Source organism: Apteryx rowi, unplaced genomic scaffold (assembly GCF_003343035.1).
Source record: "Apteryx rowi isolate R43461 unplaced genomic scaffold, aptRow1 scaffold_15, whole genome shotgun sequence".
Classification (NCBI taxonomy): domain Eukaryota; kingdom Metazoa; phylum Chordata; class Aves; order Apterygiformes; family Apterygidae; genus Apteryx; species Apteryx rowi.
In genome coordinates, this window is record NW_020447752.1 from 655,952 (window position 1) to 673,952 (window position 18,001).

The 18,001-nt window shown below is 47.4% G+C and overlaps 1 protein-coding gene across 4 annotated transcripts; it reads right to left on the minus strand.

The window, feature by feature from the left end:
- Positions 1-12: 12 nt before the first annotated feature.
- Positions 13-17,948, minus strand: TMEM120B (transmembrane protein 120B). 4 transcript variants are annotated; one of them, XR_003252338.1, is made up of 13 exons: positions 17,874-17,948; positions 15,210-15,328; positions 13,047-13,163; positions 11,718-11,777; positions 10,960-11,055; positions 9,801-9,890; positions 6,060-6,125; positions 5,004-5,065; positions 4,729-4,821; positions 4,110-4,174; positions 3,860-3,928; positions 2,804-2,934; positions 2,388-2,450 (listed from the first exon to the last, which is right to left on the minus strand). XR_003252338.1 is itself a non-coding variant. In XM_026058807.1 (12 exons), the coding sequence occupies exons 1-12, from the start codon at positions 17,940-17,942 to the stop codon at positions 2,337-2,339; spliced, it is 1,020 nt and encodes a 339-aa protein (XP_025914592.1). In that variant the 5' UTR covers positions 17,943-17,948; the 3' UTR covers positions 13-2,336. The 4 variants fall into 4 exon arrangements, 3 of the variants coding, with proteins under 3 accessions (XP_025914592.1, XP_025914595.1, XP_025914593.1); XM_026058807.1 differs by lacking the exon at positions 2,804-2,934 and having other exon boundaries at positions 13-2,450; XM_026058810.1 differs by lacking the exons at positions 2,804-2,934; positions 9,801-9,890 and having other exon boundaries at positions 13-2,450.
- Positions 17,949-18,001: the final 53 nt, after the last annotated feature.

An 18,001-nucleotide genomic window follows, 5' to 3' on the forward strand; every position in this document is an offset into this window, starting at 1 on the left:
TCAAATCTCAGTTCTTTTGCACATCATCATACAGTAAGATCTCAGATTTCAGGAGCGATTGCTAGTTTGAACTAAACCTGTGAGGGGGGAGGAGAAGTTTCCGCAGTATAGGTGGTGGTAGTGAAAGTTTTCTGCATAAGTCAAATGACTGCCCATCCTAAGCGAGAATACACAGGACTCATAGTGGTAAAAAGGCACAATCTTGCCAAGAAGTTTGAGCAGTGCATGCCAGGATTTTTACTACTAGACCAAACACCTGCATGTATAGGCAGGTAACTGTAGGTCATATGGGTTAAGAGCAACTTTGTCCTCTGCTGGTGACCAGCTGGTGAAAAACCCTGCTTTGGAGCGAGCCATCATTCTTGTTTTACATGTGGGATAAACAGATCTTCATCCTTGAAATCTTTTTTTTTCCCCAACTTGTTCCAAGTTAAAGTTTGTGAATCCCTGTGAGCTTAAAATGGAAAATGAAAACAAAATATACGATGACAGACTACTAGTCTGTGCACCTCTGATGACTATAGGAAAACCTCCATTTCAGGAATTGTGCCCTTTCTCCATGGGAAGACATTTGTCACTAAAAGATAACAGAACCATATGTCACCTTACCCAGCACGTAATTGAAACACATATTAACAGAAAGTTACTGCACTTGCACTCAGTTCTATGGCTGGAATCTTTCCTTGGTTCTATAACCTGAGTCTCTCATACTGCAGAATCCAAATTACTTCCCATGCGCAGAGCTACCTCACCCCTGCAGCACCAGTTCCACTGTTGGGATCCAGCAGGTTCCAGCATTGCTCTCAGAATAAAGAGTTTACATTTCATAAATGGAGAGTTCCAAAAAAACCTCATAGTGTGTGCAAAAGTCAAGCGTTAATGCAGAAAGATACAGCCCAGCTAGTGTGAAACTTGTTCAAAATATGCAAATTGAAATTTATTGTTCATGCCCACAGGACAGCAACACTGTAAAGGTAATTTTGCTAGCCTTGCAGCAACAAAATAATTGATGAAATCATTTAAAATCTATAGTGCATATATATTTCTTTGTGAGCACTCTTACTGGGAGAAGGGCATAATTTTCCAATCATGTTCTGCCAAAGCCATTTGCCCAATCTGGACACTGGGCTAGCACAAAGAAAATTCTTATAGTTGAGAAATATGCTGCATAAAGCAGCTCACAATATTGAAACTGGGTTTAGGAGGTACAGATGTTAAACACCCAAACAAGCTGTATTTGAGTGAGTAAATTTAAGTTCAAGAAGCACAAGGAGTTAAGGAGAGTCAATATTTCTCCTCAGCCAAACTTCTGACGGAGTGTTTATGTTCTCTTAACTCTTGCCAGCTTGATAACCCATAATGGCAAAAGCATGGTATCTAAAGGAAGTATTTCGTATTTATGCTTAGTCTGTCTTCACCAGCTTTCCAGAATGGCACTGGGAGCAAAAAATACTGAAAGCAGAAACTGAAGGGCAGTGGCTACTGCACCTACTGCCAGTGATCAGGGTCATTTTCAGGAAAAGCAGAGTCTCTCTCTCTCTCTCAAAAAAAAAAAATCCAACCCAAAGGGCAGTATTTTTGTTATTAAAAAGGGGCTGAACCAGCTGCATATTGTGTGATTTGTTTTAGGTCTTTTCCAGGCCTGGACAGATTACCTGGTCTCTCTGGAAGAGAGTGAGCAGATTTCCTTGCCATTTAACAGCTAGTTTTGCTTGCTGTTTTTTTTTTGTTGTTGTTGTTGTTTTTAGAAGAGGATTTCTCTTCATTAAATAGCTTTTTAAAAGTGTATATAGCAGCAGTATGGTTCAAAGATTTTTTTTTTTTTTTCCCCCGCAGTACACACAGGTTAGTATTGCCAACTGAAAATAAGCCTTAAACAAATGCCTTTAAAAACAGCATTCGGTCTGTATTACTGATCGACCTGGAGCATTTATAAAGCTTTGCAAATCCAATACCCCAAATTTAAATAATAAAACTGAGGAGGAAAGCATTAGAGATTATTCCAGAACTGGAATTACAGTAGATCCCACATTCTCCCAATACTGGCACTCCCTCTGGCAGGTGCATGCTGCTGTATATACAGAAAAACCAAAAGCAAACATGTTTTGTATTAAATATACATAAATAGCAGAACTGCAGACTGGAGAGCCATGCTTGCGTAATACTGAGTCTGTGCTGGAAGAGTTCATATCCTTCGCCAAACACAGCGACGATTCCTTCCAGGGCCTGTTCACAGCGCGGCTGCGGTTCAGCAGGTTCAGTCCGAACACCGAGCGCCTGCCGCAGGCGGAGGGCAGATGAGCTCCTGTGTCAGCATCCTTCACACCGCTGCTGGTTCACAGCTTCTTCATTTTGTCTTTGTTTTTCTGGAGTTTAGTGTGCACCACTTTGAGAGTAGTGAGGAAGTTCCCAAGGAAGAGCAGCAGAAATGTGAAAGCCAACACAAAAACCTGAGGAGGGGAAAAAAATGACAAATAACAGTGAGCCAATTCTGTTTCAAGGGGTTTTTGTGTTTAACTATGGCAACAGGTAAGGGAGAGGGGAGCCACTTGCACAGAGAAGTCCAGTCAGAAGCAGGATTAGTGCTAAGAAGGGTCAGTGTGAGCATTAAAACCCTSCCCTACTAAAACACCCGCATAGGACAGGTCTTCCTTCAGAGGGCTCCCTCAAGGAGAGGTTTTATTCTTTCTATACAACAGGGTAAAGCCTCATCTGTCTGCCCCAATTTCTGATGCTTCCTTCTGTAGCCAGTTTACCTGTGTAGGTGCAATATGAAGGAACAAATTTACCAACGTATATTTACCCAAAGAGAATTTGGAGAGGAAAGTCCGTTACCATTTCACTCCCCACATGCACAAGGGGTCAGATGAACTGGGGCAGGGGTAGCGTTTCAGCAGCCTGCGAGTGAGCCCGGGCAGGTTTGGTTGGCAAGTCCTACCGGTAGCCCATGAGGAGAGAAGATCATAGACAAACATACACCCACACATCTACTTTTGTGAGTTAACAGGGAAGTATATTTTTATCATGATAATTTAAGTAGCATTTACTGTTTTTTAAATATTACAACAAGGTCTATACGTGGATTATTTTTGAAATGATTTCCATTCAACACCTTTGGACACTTTCAGCCAGTAAAGTCCAATCATTACGAAGCCAATGGATTAGCATTACGCCACAAGCACTCTCACCTAGCAGCAGTGGCACGCACATTTATATGAGAAGCTGCGTTCCTCCCTTTATGCCAGTGAACAAAGTAGGCCGGTGACAAACTACAGCAAGACCTGACCCAAATAAAGCATATCAGATTGCCTGCACCGCTGCCCATGTGACATGGTCATATACATCACTGCCTGTGATCAGTCTGAATCTACAGAAACAACAGGATAGCTGGAAAACAGACAGGTTTGATGGGTGACAGCGAATAGGAAGACAAGTGAAAGGATCCCTAAAAGTAGGGTAAAGTAGATAATGTATTTCTGATCTGATTCATTATCATTTTTTGTGTGTAACCCATGGTTTAGCTGTAAAAAGAACCAGCAACATCGCAGTCATTGCTATTACATTGCTATACATGAATACCTTGCTGGGATATTTACCCAAACGTGCTTTCTTTCCCCTGCACCTTCTGCCTTTGATTTTGTGTAGTTATCTAAGGGTGCAAGTTTTCCTACAGTAACTCGACTTTATTTTAAAGAGCTGACATATCTTAACTTCTACTGTATAGGCGCTGTGCCAGATGATGTTGAGGTATTTAGATGGGCATAGATGCCCAAACATCTTTAAGGATCTGGTTTAATAATAATAATTATAATAAAAATGCCCTGCCACCATGTTTTTTCTGAGCAGAACCAACACCCACCTGCCATTCTTTGCACTCCTTATGCCTTGACAATCCAAAAAGTGTGATTGCATTATATAGCTGCCAGAACTAAAAAGAGAAGAAGCAATTTCATTGCTAGCAAAACTTAGAAACATTTGCCACAGGTACAYGCGATTCAAAGACAACCTCCTCGCTGCTGTGCTGCAGTCGCAGCAGTAACAGCGGACTCACTCTAGCGCCCGTGTACACGCAGCGGTGTTGGATGGAGGGACTGGACTGCCCAACTTACATGCCCAAAGAACAAGAAGGGAAGGAGGAACGTCAGCCCCCGCCACATCCAGGACTGAAATCCTTCTGCAAAAGGTTAAAAGAAGATGCACAGAGTGAGCACAGGAGAGCCAGGGGCTGCCCCCAGGAGGCAGGGCCAAAGCTGCATCTTGTCCCCTTTGCGAAACATCCCCCAGTTTCTCCACGGCGCGCATGGGGAGCGGCTCTCCCCAGCCAGGCCTCCATCTATGATCGGTCCCCCAACTCGGTCCCCCCACCTGCTCCCCCCGTAAGGGCTATTCCCGTCCTGCTCAGCTATAACTAACTAGCTTAAAATATACACTTGAAGGTGTGGTAATAGGAGGAGGATGATGATGGGGATGAAAACCACCCCGGGCTTACCCCTGAGAGGGCCCGACAGGGATCAGAGCCCTCTGCTTCCGACCTACGGGGATAAAAACCTCGCTCCTCTTCCTGCCTTAGGACAAAGGCGGCCAGGCAGGGGAAATGAGAGCTATGCAAAGGAAGCGTTCCTTGCTCTTTGAAGATCAAGCCCAGCCCGTATCACTGTATTTAAAACTCGTCCCGTTTGCTTGACATATCAGAAAGTTTTGCAAACTGAGTATTGCAGAAAACCTCACCCACTGTAAGGTCCAAGTGGTTTCTCTCCCCCAAAGCACGGAGTCTATATAGGCAGCCCCTCTGATAGTAATATTGGAGGAACTGAACACAACCTGGAGAAGGAGAGAGAAAACATGTTGCATTGGCTATTCAGAAGAATGAAAAATGTATCAAACTAGTTTAACACATCCAAAAGTGTTCAACTATTGTTTATACTTGCATATTGCATATTTGCAGTTGTATGATATTGTTTATGTTTATACAGTTTAAGACTGAATTATCAAGATATACTCACTCTGAAATATTGAAAACGCTAAAAATTGACTGCGAAACATTTGATACATGAGTCCATCTGGCCTGAAAGCAAGACACACAAAGGAAATTCATTCACTTGATTAAAAAACAAAAAACAAAAACAAAACACAAACCTACACAGTGCCTTTCCCTTGCCAGTCAAGCCTGATCCCATTAGCAAATGAAGCAAGCAGCTGGTTTCCAGCCCGCTCCACCCCATACAGAGCCTAGAAGGGGTGTTACAGCCACCCATAGGAATCCTGCACTGTAGGAAATCATCTGATTAGGCTTCCCCTCTCCAACGCATCTGAATGCTGCCCCCTCTTATGCGTTTGTTTATAGCAGTTTTCTCTAGGCAGCAATCAAAGCTGTTCAGCAGTGTCTGCATCAAGAATCAAAGTGGTGCAGCCAAGGGGGGTTGTTGCATTCCTTATCCTAAAGGTAATTCGGGACATATGGAGTACAAGGAGCCTTCCACTCCAGCCACTGTACAACTCCCTCAAAGACTCAAAATCAGAAATTTGTTTGTTGTTTTAAAACAATTTTTAATTATTAATCAATCAGTCCATACAAACAAAGTTGAAACGGTTTGTATGGTCACCCTACRCAGGGCGCATTGTGTTTTTTGCTAAACAGTACTATCTGTTTGAGCATAACTTGAATTTTTTGCTTTATACTTGATTTATAATCTGGATTCAGTAAAGGCACTGAACAGAGTTCATTTGCTGTCATTCTCCCACTAAAGCAAAGTGCTACTTGTTTGCTCAGTTCTTCGTACAGAGACAGAAACTGGGAGACTTGCAGAGATTTTGGTACCATCACCGCAACTAAGTTCTGGGAGTTTTGTTTTTGTCAGGTTTTTTTTTTTTTTTTTTTTTTAAGCTAGCTTTGTAAATACAAGCTTACACAGGGTTGTATTTAGCATTCCAAACAGCAGTAACATCACACAAATATTAAGGCAGGTGCCAGTGCGAGAGTTACATGGTCACAGAGGATTTAAACGCTCTGACGATGCTGTTTGTTTGAAGCACCTACCAGCAGACGAGAGAAAACTCACCACGTTAACATCACCCCAGACAAAAATGTGGAGACGTAGTGATGAGACACCCACCAGCCTTTGATCCTGCACAGAAAAAAAATAAAAAAAAAATGCAACAGTTAGAAGGAAAACATGGATCTCAATATTGAAAGTTTGACTTTAAAGACAAAAAACAATGCTAGAGACTGGGGTGAGCGGGACAAAACGGATGGCCCAACTCTAAGGAGCAAAAGATTGGCCAGGTCAGCACCAAAGGAAAGGAGTGTCCAAGAAACCATCAAGAGGCAGCACAAATCCGTTAACGTACAGTACGTGGGGGGACGCGAATGCCACGCAAGCCCGACCGCTCGCAGCGCGCCATGGTGCAAGCCCAGGACCAGCCTGCAGCTCTCCCCGGAAAGCAAGTTTCACCCGCTCCTGGGGGCGGCCAGCGGTCACCAAACCCAAGCACGGGGAGACGAGGCCCCAGACCGCAGTCGGGTATCTTCCCCCGGCACCCGGCTGCCAGCAAACGCCTGCTGCAGGAGCCTCTGCACAGCCCCACGAGGCCTCGCTCACGGCGAGGGACGTCAGCGACAGCAGAGCCAAGGGAAAAAACTCAGCACCATCCGACCCACTCACTCACACCCTTTTTTTTTTAACAAACTGGTACTGCGCAGAATCACCGCAGCTGCGAGTGAAGGAAAGCCGCGGGATGAGCAAGCGCAAGGCAACGGCACGGGGAGCCGGGCTGCCTCTGCCGGAGGGGCTGCGACTCGCTGCAAGTGCGTCCCAGGAGCGGGGTTTGTGCAAGGCACCGTCTCCTAAGAAGGTTTAACTGGGGGCTACAAACCCATGACCGCTGCAGGAAGGCTCAGGACAACGTGATGGGTCTCGCATGCTCCCAAACGAGGCAGGAACAAGCAGACTTTCTAGCACAGAAAGAGCCAGCAGTCATAGTGGCAAGAGGTATCGCAATGACTAACGATGTACGAGTTTCGGCCCACGCACCCTTTCTTTCCCTGCCATGCAAATAAGTGAAGTTTCAAAGTTCTTTTTCTTAGGTGGCCGTTTCTTTCAAGCAGAAACACTGCAGAAAGCTCGGAAACTTAAACCACAGCAAACGAAGGCAAACGAGGGAGAATCAAGAAGCAAAGAACTATCCCATGGACAGCGCTGCATTAGAAACTAAACCAACATGACAGGCTAATTTTGGGTGTCTCAGACCAAAGATGTTGAGCCTCAAACACTGAGACAGCATTGAGCCACTGGTAATCCTGCAACCCACATCAGTGGCTGCGCTGGATCCAGGCCCAGCCAGAGGTTTCTTTGCTGGTCTCAGGCAAGCTCTTAATACCCTTGTGCTTTGGGTGCCCCGTAACAAAAAAAACAACAAACAAATACAAACAAAAAACACACACATGCACACACACACACAAGCCTTTTCCTTTGAGCCTTGCAGAGTTCATGAATTTCGGTTCTCGCATGCCCTTCCAGCTCTGAGTTCCCCGAACAGCAGGCAGCGGGGCGATGCCTCACCAGTGTTCAGATCCCTGCAGCATTACAGAGGCAGGGCAAGAGGCACCGTTTGGTCTCCAGCCCCCACCAGCAATCCCCCCCCACTCTGGAAAGCCCTCAAAAGCAGGAGATCCCAGATGAAACCACCAGTGCACACCAATTTCAGAGATAGAAGTGACCAGCTGAAATAAGGAGCCCTCAGCTGCTCCAGCCGATCACCAGGCCTTGCTAAAGTGATGCACACCCCATCGTTACCACTTAGTTAGGAGAACACTGCTGGCTCCTGCCACTGCCATGAGTGCTGGTCTGCCCCTGGACAAGGGAGTGCGCAAGTCATCTGGTTCCCCAGAGCGGTGTTTGCCGAGTGGGAACGTGTGTGGGAAGCTGAGCTAACACAATGTTGGCTGTTCAAAAGGCAGCAAACGAGACAAGTTAGAAAGCCCAATTAATTAATGTAACGGGGAGCTGCAAACATTGCAGCAGCAGCCACTCACCCAGCAGCAAACCAACGCACAGACTCGTGGCGATCGCTGCCTTTTTCCCCGCCACGGTTGTGCCGGCCTATCTGGACAACGTGACCTTGAGACATGCAGCCGTCAGGTTATTGCTAAAATCTAAGATCAGACTCCCATTTAAGTTACACAAGTGCAAATCCGAGCAACTTCTCTAAGCTCTGCCAAGATGTGCCAGAGTAAAGGCAGCAAGAGGCACAGCAAAACCAGTCTGATTATCATTCTTTCCAGCTGGAGAACGACCCTCACCAAGGGCTGTCTCAGTTTCCAGGAGCGCTGCAGGAGTTGGCAGATGTCCTGTAATTCCTCCTGCTCTGGGGGACTCTCGGGGGGAGGGCAGGGACACGAACGCCTCCCTGGGAGCACCAGAAAGGCCCAGGCGGCATTTGGCTGGAATGGGAAGTGCCGGCTTGCAGGTTTGTTTCATTCTGATTTTTGAGAAAAAATGCACACGGATTGTGGATTGACTTTTGTTTGAACCCACTTCTGGCGAGGTCATATTGCATGGGCATTTTTTAATATCAGTGTGAAGCTCCCTCCCTTGGCATCCTTATCAGACTCCTTGGCAAGGACGGGCTCTTCTCTCCCCAGCCACAAACGAGACGTGTCCCCTACTCCTCATTTAGGGCAGCGATTCACAGCGATACCACACAGCACAGATAACCCAGACTTAAGGGAGATGCTCCAGGAACAATTCATAAGCAAAATCTCATCATCCTGCTCCACGGCCAGAGTGGCCAAACAGCCTAGCAATCCTGATCCCAAAAGCTCTCCGGGTTCACGTCCACCCGGAGAGCTGCACACCCAGCAGTCCTCGCACCATCGTCAGCCCCAACCTCACCACGCACGTGGCCTGCAGGGCGGCACCCAGACCCCGCGAGAGCTGCAAGCTGGACCGCACAACCACATGGGGTAAGACTCTCGGAGAAAGCTGCGTTTCTCCTCCCAGGATTCTTCCACTGTAATAACGTTCTGGGCGCGCCTAATAACCCAGTACATCGTTTGAGCCGCAAAGCTCAGTGCCAGGGATGTAACTGGAACAGGAGACTGGAAACTCCTAATAACTCCAGCTGAGCCTGGAAGCGATTCAGGATACTCCTACTAAGGGTGTCATGAAAAGGAAAGTGAGGGCAAGGCTTAAGGATCATCATCTACTTCTCATGGGGTTTTACTTGTGTTCCTAGCTCTTTATACAATTATCTCCTCCTAACCGCCAATTTTCCCTCGACAAAACTGTAATTTAGTTGAGCACTTCAGAACATGTTGCAGTGACCTGCAGAGTGGTCACGCTAACCACATGGAGTAATGCAGATGTTAACTTAGCTTCTACTTCCTTTTTCTACTATGAAATCAGTTTATGTATGCATTCACCCAGACCCACACTGCTACCRTCAAAGAAAGGCACAAAGCTAGTACCTCGGGCCGGTCGTTTTGCTGAACACGCACACTTTCATACTCCAGACCACACCTACAATTAACTTTTGGTAGCTACCAAAAACATTCAATACTTTGGATCAAGARAGTATGGACTTCTCAGAAAGTGCACCTTCTCCTCCCTTCCCAAATCTCAGGTGGCCACACCTGCCTTTGCAAGTGAACGGAGAGAGGGTCGGAGACAACAGACCCTGCAGAGAAGAATCATCGTCTCAGATTTGCTGGGCTTCAACACCAAACCAAATCCGCTTTTGCTGCTTGTTTTTCTTTTAAGGACATTTCATGCTTTAAATAGTTTTTGCAGATTGCATGGTACCTTGATCCATTGCTAATGAGAATGCTTTCCCGTATCGTCAGCGTGCAGTAATACCACACTAATAGAAAGTTAAACACTTCATCTGTCACCCTGTTTAAAAAAAAAATACAGTAAAAATCCTCTTAATTATAAACATTCCTTTAAAAATCCCTATTCCTCCTCCCTTCCCCCAAGAAACAGGGTGAATGAAAACCTGCCCAAGCGAGACCACAGACAAAGGCCCAGTCCTGAACATCTTTAACCCACATGCAGAACCGCACACATCAGCAACCCTGCCAGGCTCAAAGTCCGTTACTCTGGGAAGTGCCCCAAGATCTAACGCTGAAGATCTCAAGCTGATAAGCAGGTACGTAGAGATGACATTAATTCCTTCTGAAGGAGAGAAAGCACCATGGAAGCAGCAGATGATCCAGTTTAGAGAGGCATTTCCAGGCTAATTCAATGAGGAGATTGAATGAGATCTATATAAATCCAATCAACTAAAAAAGCAGAAGAGCATTACACTCTGGAGAAAAAAAGAAGTCTTTATTTTGCCATTTGCAAGTCCCTGCAGCCACAGGGATTCTGGGCAGCCCTTTTATACAGCAATGTATTTCCATGGTGCAGTCCTGCATTCATCCCAGACCCATGGAGACCCTGATAAAAGGGTCAGGCTTCAAGACTTACATTATTTTTTTTAAACAAAACTTAATAGTGGAAGCTTGTTGGTGCTCAGATAAGTTATTGTGACCTAACATTTCAAATCTGACCACTTGATGCAAATGTTCTCATTAGGTGTTTGCAGCCCCACACCTTCAGCACAGTGATGATTCCTTTTGGGGACTATTGGAAAACCAGAGAACAAAACCAACCGCTCATTCCCAAGTACACCAAAACACCATGAAAACCAAAACAGATCAGGAAATAAAATGYTCAACTTTTCTTAGTTGTAACAGACTCCTAAAATATTAATAGCAAACAAGGAAAACCAAGTAGCTAAGATGCAGGGCCAGGCTGCACTGAAGAACAGGTACAGAAGTTCTCCTGCTGGGGTAGTGTAACTACTCAAAGCCTAAATATTGCCCAAGTCTCAGTCTTTAACAGAAAATGAGAAGAGTTAGTTCAGATTGAGTATGTTTTTATTCAGAATACTTGGTYACAAGTAAAAATGCAGGCTTACCTGTAGTGAAGAATAAACCTGCAGGCCACAGCCCCAAGTAACAAGATTATTGTCAGATAAAGTTTGAACTTTTCATATTCGTCTTTGTAGGCAAACCTGTAATAAAACAATTACAATGCAGGAGACCTCATGCTTTGCAAGGGGTGTTTTACTGGAATGAGACTTTCCTTCTTTCAAACCAGACACAAATCCAGGTGAAAACACATCCGCCCTTCCCCAGCCACGTGCACCCAGCGCTCTCCCAGTCCCCCTCTGCACAGCCTTCCCCCAGGACCACAGCCTTCATCCTCATGCTTCCTCCTCCTCTCACCAAGAAATGGGTGCAACAGAATAGAAATAAAGTCTTTGTACGCTGCAGAAGCAAGAGCCCTGCCGAGCAGGAGGATTTGGGTTGAACTAACTGCACTGGAAATTTAACCAAAGGAAAAATGGGAACGAGGGAGAGTGTGTGCATGCCATTTAGGGATCCTGACYGCCAGCACACTTCTGCATAATGCAGTCAGACCTGCCCATCCCAGGGACAGTTTTTGCCTAACACCACTCARAAAACCAGCTGACGGGGGGGAAAGGCAGCATTTTGCCTGCAGGGTCTGGGCTGCAGAGCTGTTACACTGTAAGGCAACTCTAGGGCTTCAGTCCRTAAGAGCTGGTTTCTGGGTTAAGAAGTAGCAGCTTTTTTATTCCCTAAATTTATAGAAAAATTGCCATTTTCTTGAGTCCAGYATGCCTCAAACAACACCAGAAAAACGCTCACTTACTTTGCTTGGTTACTCAGAAGAGTTACGTTCACGTTTCCCAGCACCAGATTTAAGTACAAACTGGAAGACGAAAAACAAGAGACCCACATAAGTCTGTTTTATTTGAACACAGCAGAACAAGGCAGATTAGTTTTGAAGAGACTGTCATATTTGACTAAACTGCTTTTTGCTCTAAGCTTTAATTAAAGCRCACTAGAGAAGCAAACTACAGAAGAGGGCTTAAATGCAGAAGGCTCTCCACAAACTCYTCCACCAGGGCTGTCTTCAGCCTGCGCTCACTTGCACTGTGTTTTGGTCAGCATTTCCAAGAAGTTTGAGAAAAAGTTTCTTTTTCTTTTCTTGGTCTCTCTTCTGTACTTTGGTCTAAGTGTGAGAAGCAGCGTGTGTACAGAGAGAGAAAAGAAAAAGAAAAGAAAAACGAGAACAAAAAATAAAAAGGAGAAGTCGGATGAGAAGTTTCCAGCAGACCGCTCCACCTGCGAGCGGCAGCCCACAGCCCCATGGGGAGGAGACATTTCAGCCGCCAAGGCAYGGGTGTGCCGGGTGCTACACGGGAAAGCTCATAGGAATATGCCGATTGCCAAACCTCCGCATTAACAGTTACGGCTTCCTGGCTCGCGCCAGCCCTCCCTTCTGCTCCACCTCTCCTTCCCACTCAACCCCCCTCGGACTGCGCGATGAACCAGCCACATCGCTACGGTCCCTCATATCTGCCGGTTTACTTTGCATCGCTTCCCCCGCTCTGGAGCGTTTCCACCCAACGAGCTCTGCTCACCACAGGCATTGAAAAAGCCAACTTGAGCAAATGTTAGGGCAGGAAGGGGAAAACAAACCAACCAAGATCAAGTCACTTGGCCCAGTTTGCTCCACAAATGGCATCAACATCTCCTGTTTCCCAGCGGCGGACAGCACTTGACAGCTGAAAGAAACCTGTCCTAGCAACCTGACTTAGAGCAAAGTGCAAACTTGAAGTCAGCTAAATGCACTATTTAAAAGAAATGAGACAGAAAACTCTTGTGCTGATTTAGTCTTTAAAAAATTAGCACAGGAAAGCATTATAGTGTGAAACACTTAACTGCGTGATCTCTCACCAATGCAGATTCTCTTTTAGCAAGAAAACCTGTCTGTGCCTACACACAGTACATTTACATACACTTCTAGCTAGTAAGTTTTATGTGCAACTGACAGCAACTCAGCAAGAGATTTATGATTAATCCAGTTTTACATGCATTTCTTCAATACACACATACTCCTTTGGGAACACCACCGCTGTGAGTATTTAAAAATCAGTTTTCTTAGAGCACACGCCTGTTCCGACAAAGTACATACCCGTTCTTCTTTGGCAAGTAGGCTTCCATGTCAAAGAAAACATTTTGCCTCTCTTTGATCTGGCTGCTGATTTGCTGTATGAGAGCAAATTCTTCAGGACTAGCTCTGGGCTTGCACCTGCGGGAACACAGAAACAAGATTCTCCTGTTTACATTTTTACCTCCTTTTTATTTAAAGGAAGATAACATTGCCATAAAATCCATGCTGTTCAGAAGTTTACTATGTAAGTTTATCCCATTGTGCACATCATTCCTGTATTTTCCACTTAAAATCATTGGTAAGCCAAGTGGTAATTTGACCACCTGGTTTGTTTCACTGCAGATAATTTCAATCAGCTGGTTTGTAAATAAGCTTCTCTTCATTTCATTGACCAGATTCTGTACTTCTTCCACTGCAAAAGCCATGAGGGCATATTGGAGGGAGTTTTACAGGAACTTCCTCCAAATGTTTGTGTGTGGTTTCAGACGCTGCTTTTACAAACTCCAAACTGATCTGAACTCCCTGTAAGTTGAAAAGCCGCTACCCAGACCACATAAACTCTTCGTGAGAGGCCAGCTGAAGACAAAAGCTCACTGTACAGCCTTTAAAAACAAGAAGTGACCTCATGCATCCTACACAGCCACCAGCAAAAGCATGTCAAACTCATTTAAATTGAGAGGTCGATTCAGCCCCTGCACAATTAACAGTAGGTTGGACAGAGGAAGGTGGGAGAAAGGGACCTTCTGGTTTGCCTTTCTCCATGTGCTCCCTCTCCTGAAACAGGCCACTTTAGGAACAGCAGGCAGCGCAGCCCGGGCGTTTCTGCACGCTGGTGGTGGTGGACGAGAGTAGAGCTTTGCAGCAGCTCTGCAAACCCCCCTGAATACCGCTGCTCCATGCACAAAGCTGTGCGTTTCCATCTACAGGAGGGACCAGAAGGGATGCACAAGCGCTGATGTCTGCAGCAACGAGCTCTACGAAACCTCCAGAACCAGCCGCCCGCAGAGAGGCYGCTGCTGAGCGTGGCGCAAGCCAGGGCTGCAGGGAGCAGAGGTGTCCACTCGCAGCCCCCTCCGGCCGCCCCAGGGGGACTTCTGAAGTTAATCCCCATCCCCGCAGCAAACACAGAGGTGCGATCAGGATGAGCTGTCAGGGCACAAAACTAATGGGAAACGCCACTCTCCGTAGCGAGGAACGGGCGGAAAAGGGGCTGCCTCCTCCTTCGGTACCTACCGCCCAGGCGCAGGACAACGAAAGGGCAGGAAACCTGGCAGTCTGCACAGCGCAGCTGCTCCTCCGAGGACATCGCTGATTAGCGAGTCGCAATTGCCCTCCTGTGCTTACTGGGAGGACCTTAAACACGGTCCTCCCAACAGGGAACCCTACAAAGCTTTCAGTGGACGAGGACAGGGGCGTTAAGCAATGCAACTCCAACATCTATAGTGGAGCCCAAGGGTCATTTAAGAGTCTTATATAAGCTGCCAGGCTCAGCCCTCCAAAAAGTTTTTAAATACTGAAAGAAACATGGTGAAAGAGATTGTCCATAAGTTACAAACAGTCTGGTTACTGAGCTCAAAACTACAGCTACCGAGGGCACAGTTGTGCAGTTACRCTTCTTCAGCCATAAAATACTCGGTGCTGTAACAAAAGGCACAGCTGATGATTTACTGGCAAAATGCAGTTTTACCAATTAATGTAAATCAGAGAACAGCGGAAGCAGCAACTTATGCTGTTTAAGCGGATATTTTCAGGCCTGCGTACAAGGAATCTAGCCTATGGCTCCCAAAGACCAGTCGAGCAGCTGAAGGCAGTTCCCTCAGGTAAATCAACCCTGGAGCGAGTTACACCTTCAAGGAGTGAACTTCCAGCACAGCTTGCAGAGAAAAGGTTTTCCGACCTAGCAAAGMACGCGGAGCGGACCAAAGGCAGTGCCATCCTGCAGTGTACAGGATCCACCGTGAGGATGCAAACCCATGCAGGCTCCAAAGCACTCCCTCAGAGATCTGGTTGGTCTTCCTTTATTTCTAGGACTCTTTAAATTTCTCAAGGTGGGTTAAGAACATTTTCTCTGGCTGTGATAAACTGAGGAGACTCAAGATTAATACAGACTTCATTTTAAATGCTAAAATTCCAAACAAATCTGCCATTTGGGAAGGAGAATCACCCCCTCCCATCTCCCGTTACCGTTGCAGGCGGTACTTCAAATCTTTTAATGTCTTCTTCTGTTTCTGTATGGAGCTGCTGCAGGCCATCTGCAAGCCGGTGACTTCTTCAAGTTTCTGCCTATAAACTTTGTGAGTTTCCTGCAGGACAAAAAGAGCAATTTGTGAGAAACAGCCCTCTGGGTTACAGATTGCATCTGCTCCTTTACCTCTGAAGGAAGCAAGCAAACCCACAGCTCTGTTTTTCTAGGAGATGATAGGAGCCTAGAGTTTTCCCCAGCTTTTCTCCACATTCGTGTCACTTAATCTTTCCAACGAGCTTTCCCACTCAGGAGCTGCTCATCCCAGCCCCACCCTATAATGAAATCACACTCTTGATCCCAATCTGTCCTAGTCAAATAGCTGGCTAAATCACAGATCAAGAACTCTGATTTCACAGCCTGATTACACTTGAAAAAAGGAGGAAAGGCAATGAGGAGCCAGAAGGAAAATACGAAAACAACTACACATGGAAACCTCAGTGTTTAGGCAAGTCTCCCGGCCACAGCTGCCATCTCTATTCCAAATACACTCAAGCAATTTAATGCACCATATTCTGGCTTAAGCCCTTAAACCCTCCCCTCTCCGCAGTATTAGATGCTCCTTGCGAGGAGCGCTTTTATCGCAGCTTGTTTATCCTCTGAAGCCCCGAATCAGTGCTTGACTGGCGGTAATCAGGACACAAACACCAGCTGCAAGCCCACTGAGCAGTGCTGCTGGTTTGACCCCCCTCTTGGCTGGGGGACAAAGCGGGAGGCCTCGGAGGACTAATGAGAAGACGGGTGCCACTGGCGGGGACGAGCCCTGGGGCTGCCATCCCGGACCGCGGCTTCACCTCCTCAGGGAAGGGAAGTCGGGTCCCTTATCTTCACCTGGAAGTTCAACATTAGCCCTGCTTTAAAAACAGCTGGGTCTTCCAATATCTGTAGTATCTCCAAAAACAGAGCTTACGGAGTTAGCGCTGAGGAGAGCAAGCTTGGCTGAAACGGCTATCTTGGGTAAAGACCACAGAAAACTACCACCAGTTCTCCTAATACCATCCAGCAGCATACACACGGTGCTGAAACCATACAACCCAAATCCTCGCTCTCCCTCTCATTAGGACCTGGCTGCTCATTATTCACAGGAACAGGCTCTAGTATCCGATTTAAAAGGCTTAATAACCAAACTAGCCGCGTGCAGGCACCAGAGCTCTCGTTATTTTGGGATTGGTTTGGTTTTGCTTAGACCAGGCGGGACCTCAGCCGGTTGCACAGTAACTCGCTCCTCTTCGCTAGATCTCACACATCAGGGTCTCTTCACGCATTGGCAAAAAAGGGTATAAGAAGCTCTTTGCCAAAAAATAAAAAAATTTAAAAATTAAAAAAAATTGTGTGTTTATTAGAAATGCAAGCACAGCTTGGAAACGCAAAAACAGTCAAAAACTGGTAAATTCTACAACTAACCAAAACCCTTCAGGATAATGGCTTTAAAACAGCACTAGTGCTTAGAAGACGACAAAACGCGCTAGGGAAGTTATTCGCTCGCCAAGAGACRCGCGGCAAACGGGTGCGAGAGGGACCCGCCGGCAGCTCAGAGAGCTCACGGCCGCCGTCCTCCTCCAAACGAAGGGCGGACTCGAGTTGAACGCGGAGGCCCAACGCGACGGCCGCCACGGGCTTTCAGTATAATCCYGAGGGATCGTGATCCCCGCAGAGCCGCGGGAAGCGGCTCGAGGCCCCTCCGCGCGTGGGGAAGCCGAGGTGGGGAGCGCTCGCCCACTCGCCCTTCGCCGCTTCACCTCCGACGGCGACGGCCCAGCGCCCGCGCGGGATTTATCGCAAATTAATCATCGCCGAAGCTACACCAGCTGGCACTCGGCCCCCACGGGCTAACCCCCACCTCGCGTTCGGTTAAGGCAACTCCGAATCGTGTCAACTAAACCGGCTTTTAATTAAAGACGGGGAGCTAAATCTRGGAATCGCACGTTTTCTGCGGTGCGTGTTCTGCTTAACGGCCCCAAAGAGGCTAACAGCCAAACGGAGGGGGAACAGCAGGTCGTATTTAACACTGGCTTGCAGACTAAGCGCACGCACACGGGCACGGTGTCCGCTACCCACGGGGGAGGAAGGCTTCCCAGGTAAAAGCCGTCCGGGCTGGTGGAGGACGCCAAAGGTTGCTCCGTGGAGGCTCGTGCCAGAGGCGGCCTCCACCACAGCACCGCTGCCAGCCGTCCTGCCAGACCCTGCCGACCCTCCGGCAGCCTTTGGGCCCTTCTGAGCACCTCTCGCCYGGATGCAACCAGGAGGAGGAAGGGCCTTTTGGCACCCTTGGGAACCCCTTGCTGCAGGCTGCAGCCGGTTCCTCCCGGAGGAGCGGCCAGCAGGGAAAAGCAATGAAAAGCAATGCGATGGCAAGGAAAGGCAAGGCAAGGCAGAGCAACGCCAGGCAAAGCAATGCAAYGCAAWGCAAAGCAAARCAAAGCAAGGCAACGCCAGGCAAAGCAATGCAATGCAAAGCAAAGCAACAGCAAGGAAAGTCAATGCAATTCAAAGCAAAGCAACACCAAGCAAAGCAAAGCAACGCCGCGCAACGCGCTGCCCGCACCGCCGGAGAGGCAGCGCGCCGCCCGGCCCCGCTGCCGCGGGCTCCCCCGGCGCCGCCTCACCTGGAGCTGCCGGAACTCCTCCTCCAGCTCCCGCCACTCGCCGCAGCACCGCTCCAGCTGCCCCCGCATGGCGCGCTCCGGCCCGCCCGCCTGCGCCAGCTCTGCCGGCGGCTGCGGCGGCGGCGCCC

What these genes read in the sequence shown, in the direction of transcription:
- TMEM120B (XM_026058807.1), bottom strand. Translation starts at nt 17,942, where the DNA reads ATGCGGGGGCAGCTGGAGCGGTGCTGCGGCGAGTGGCGGGAGCTGGAG. An exon ending in TCTGGGGTGATGTTAACGTG is followed by an intron (nt 5,066 to 6,059) that starts GTGAGTTTTCTC and finishes TCTTGCTTTCAG; the next exon opens with GCCAGATGGACTCATGTATC. An exon ending in AGGAGTGCAAAGAATGGCAG is followed by an intron (nt 2,451 to 3,859) that starts GTGGGTGTTGGT and finishes TCCCCTCCTCAG; the next exon opens with GTTTTTGTGTTGGCTTTCAC.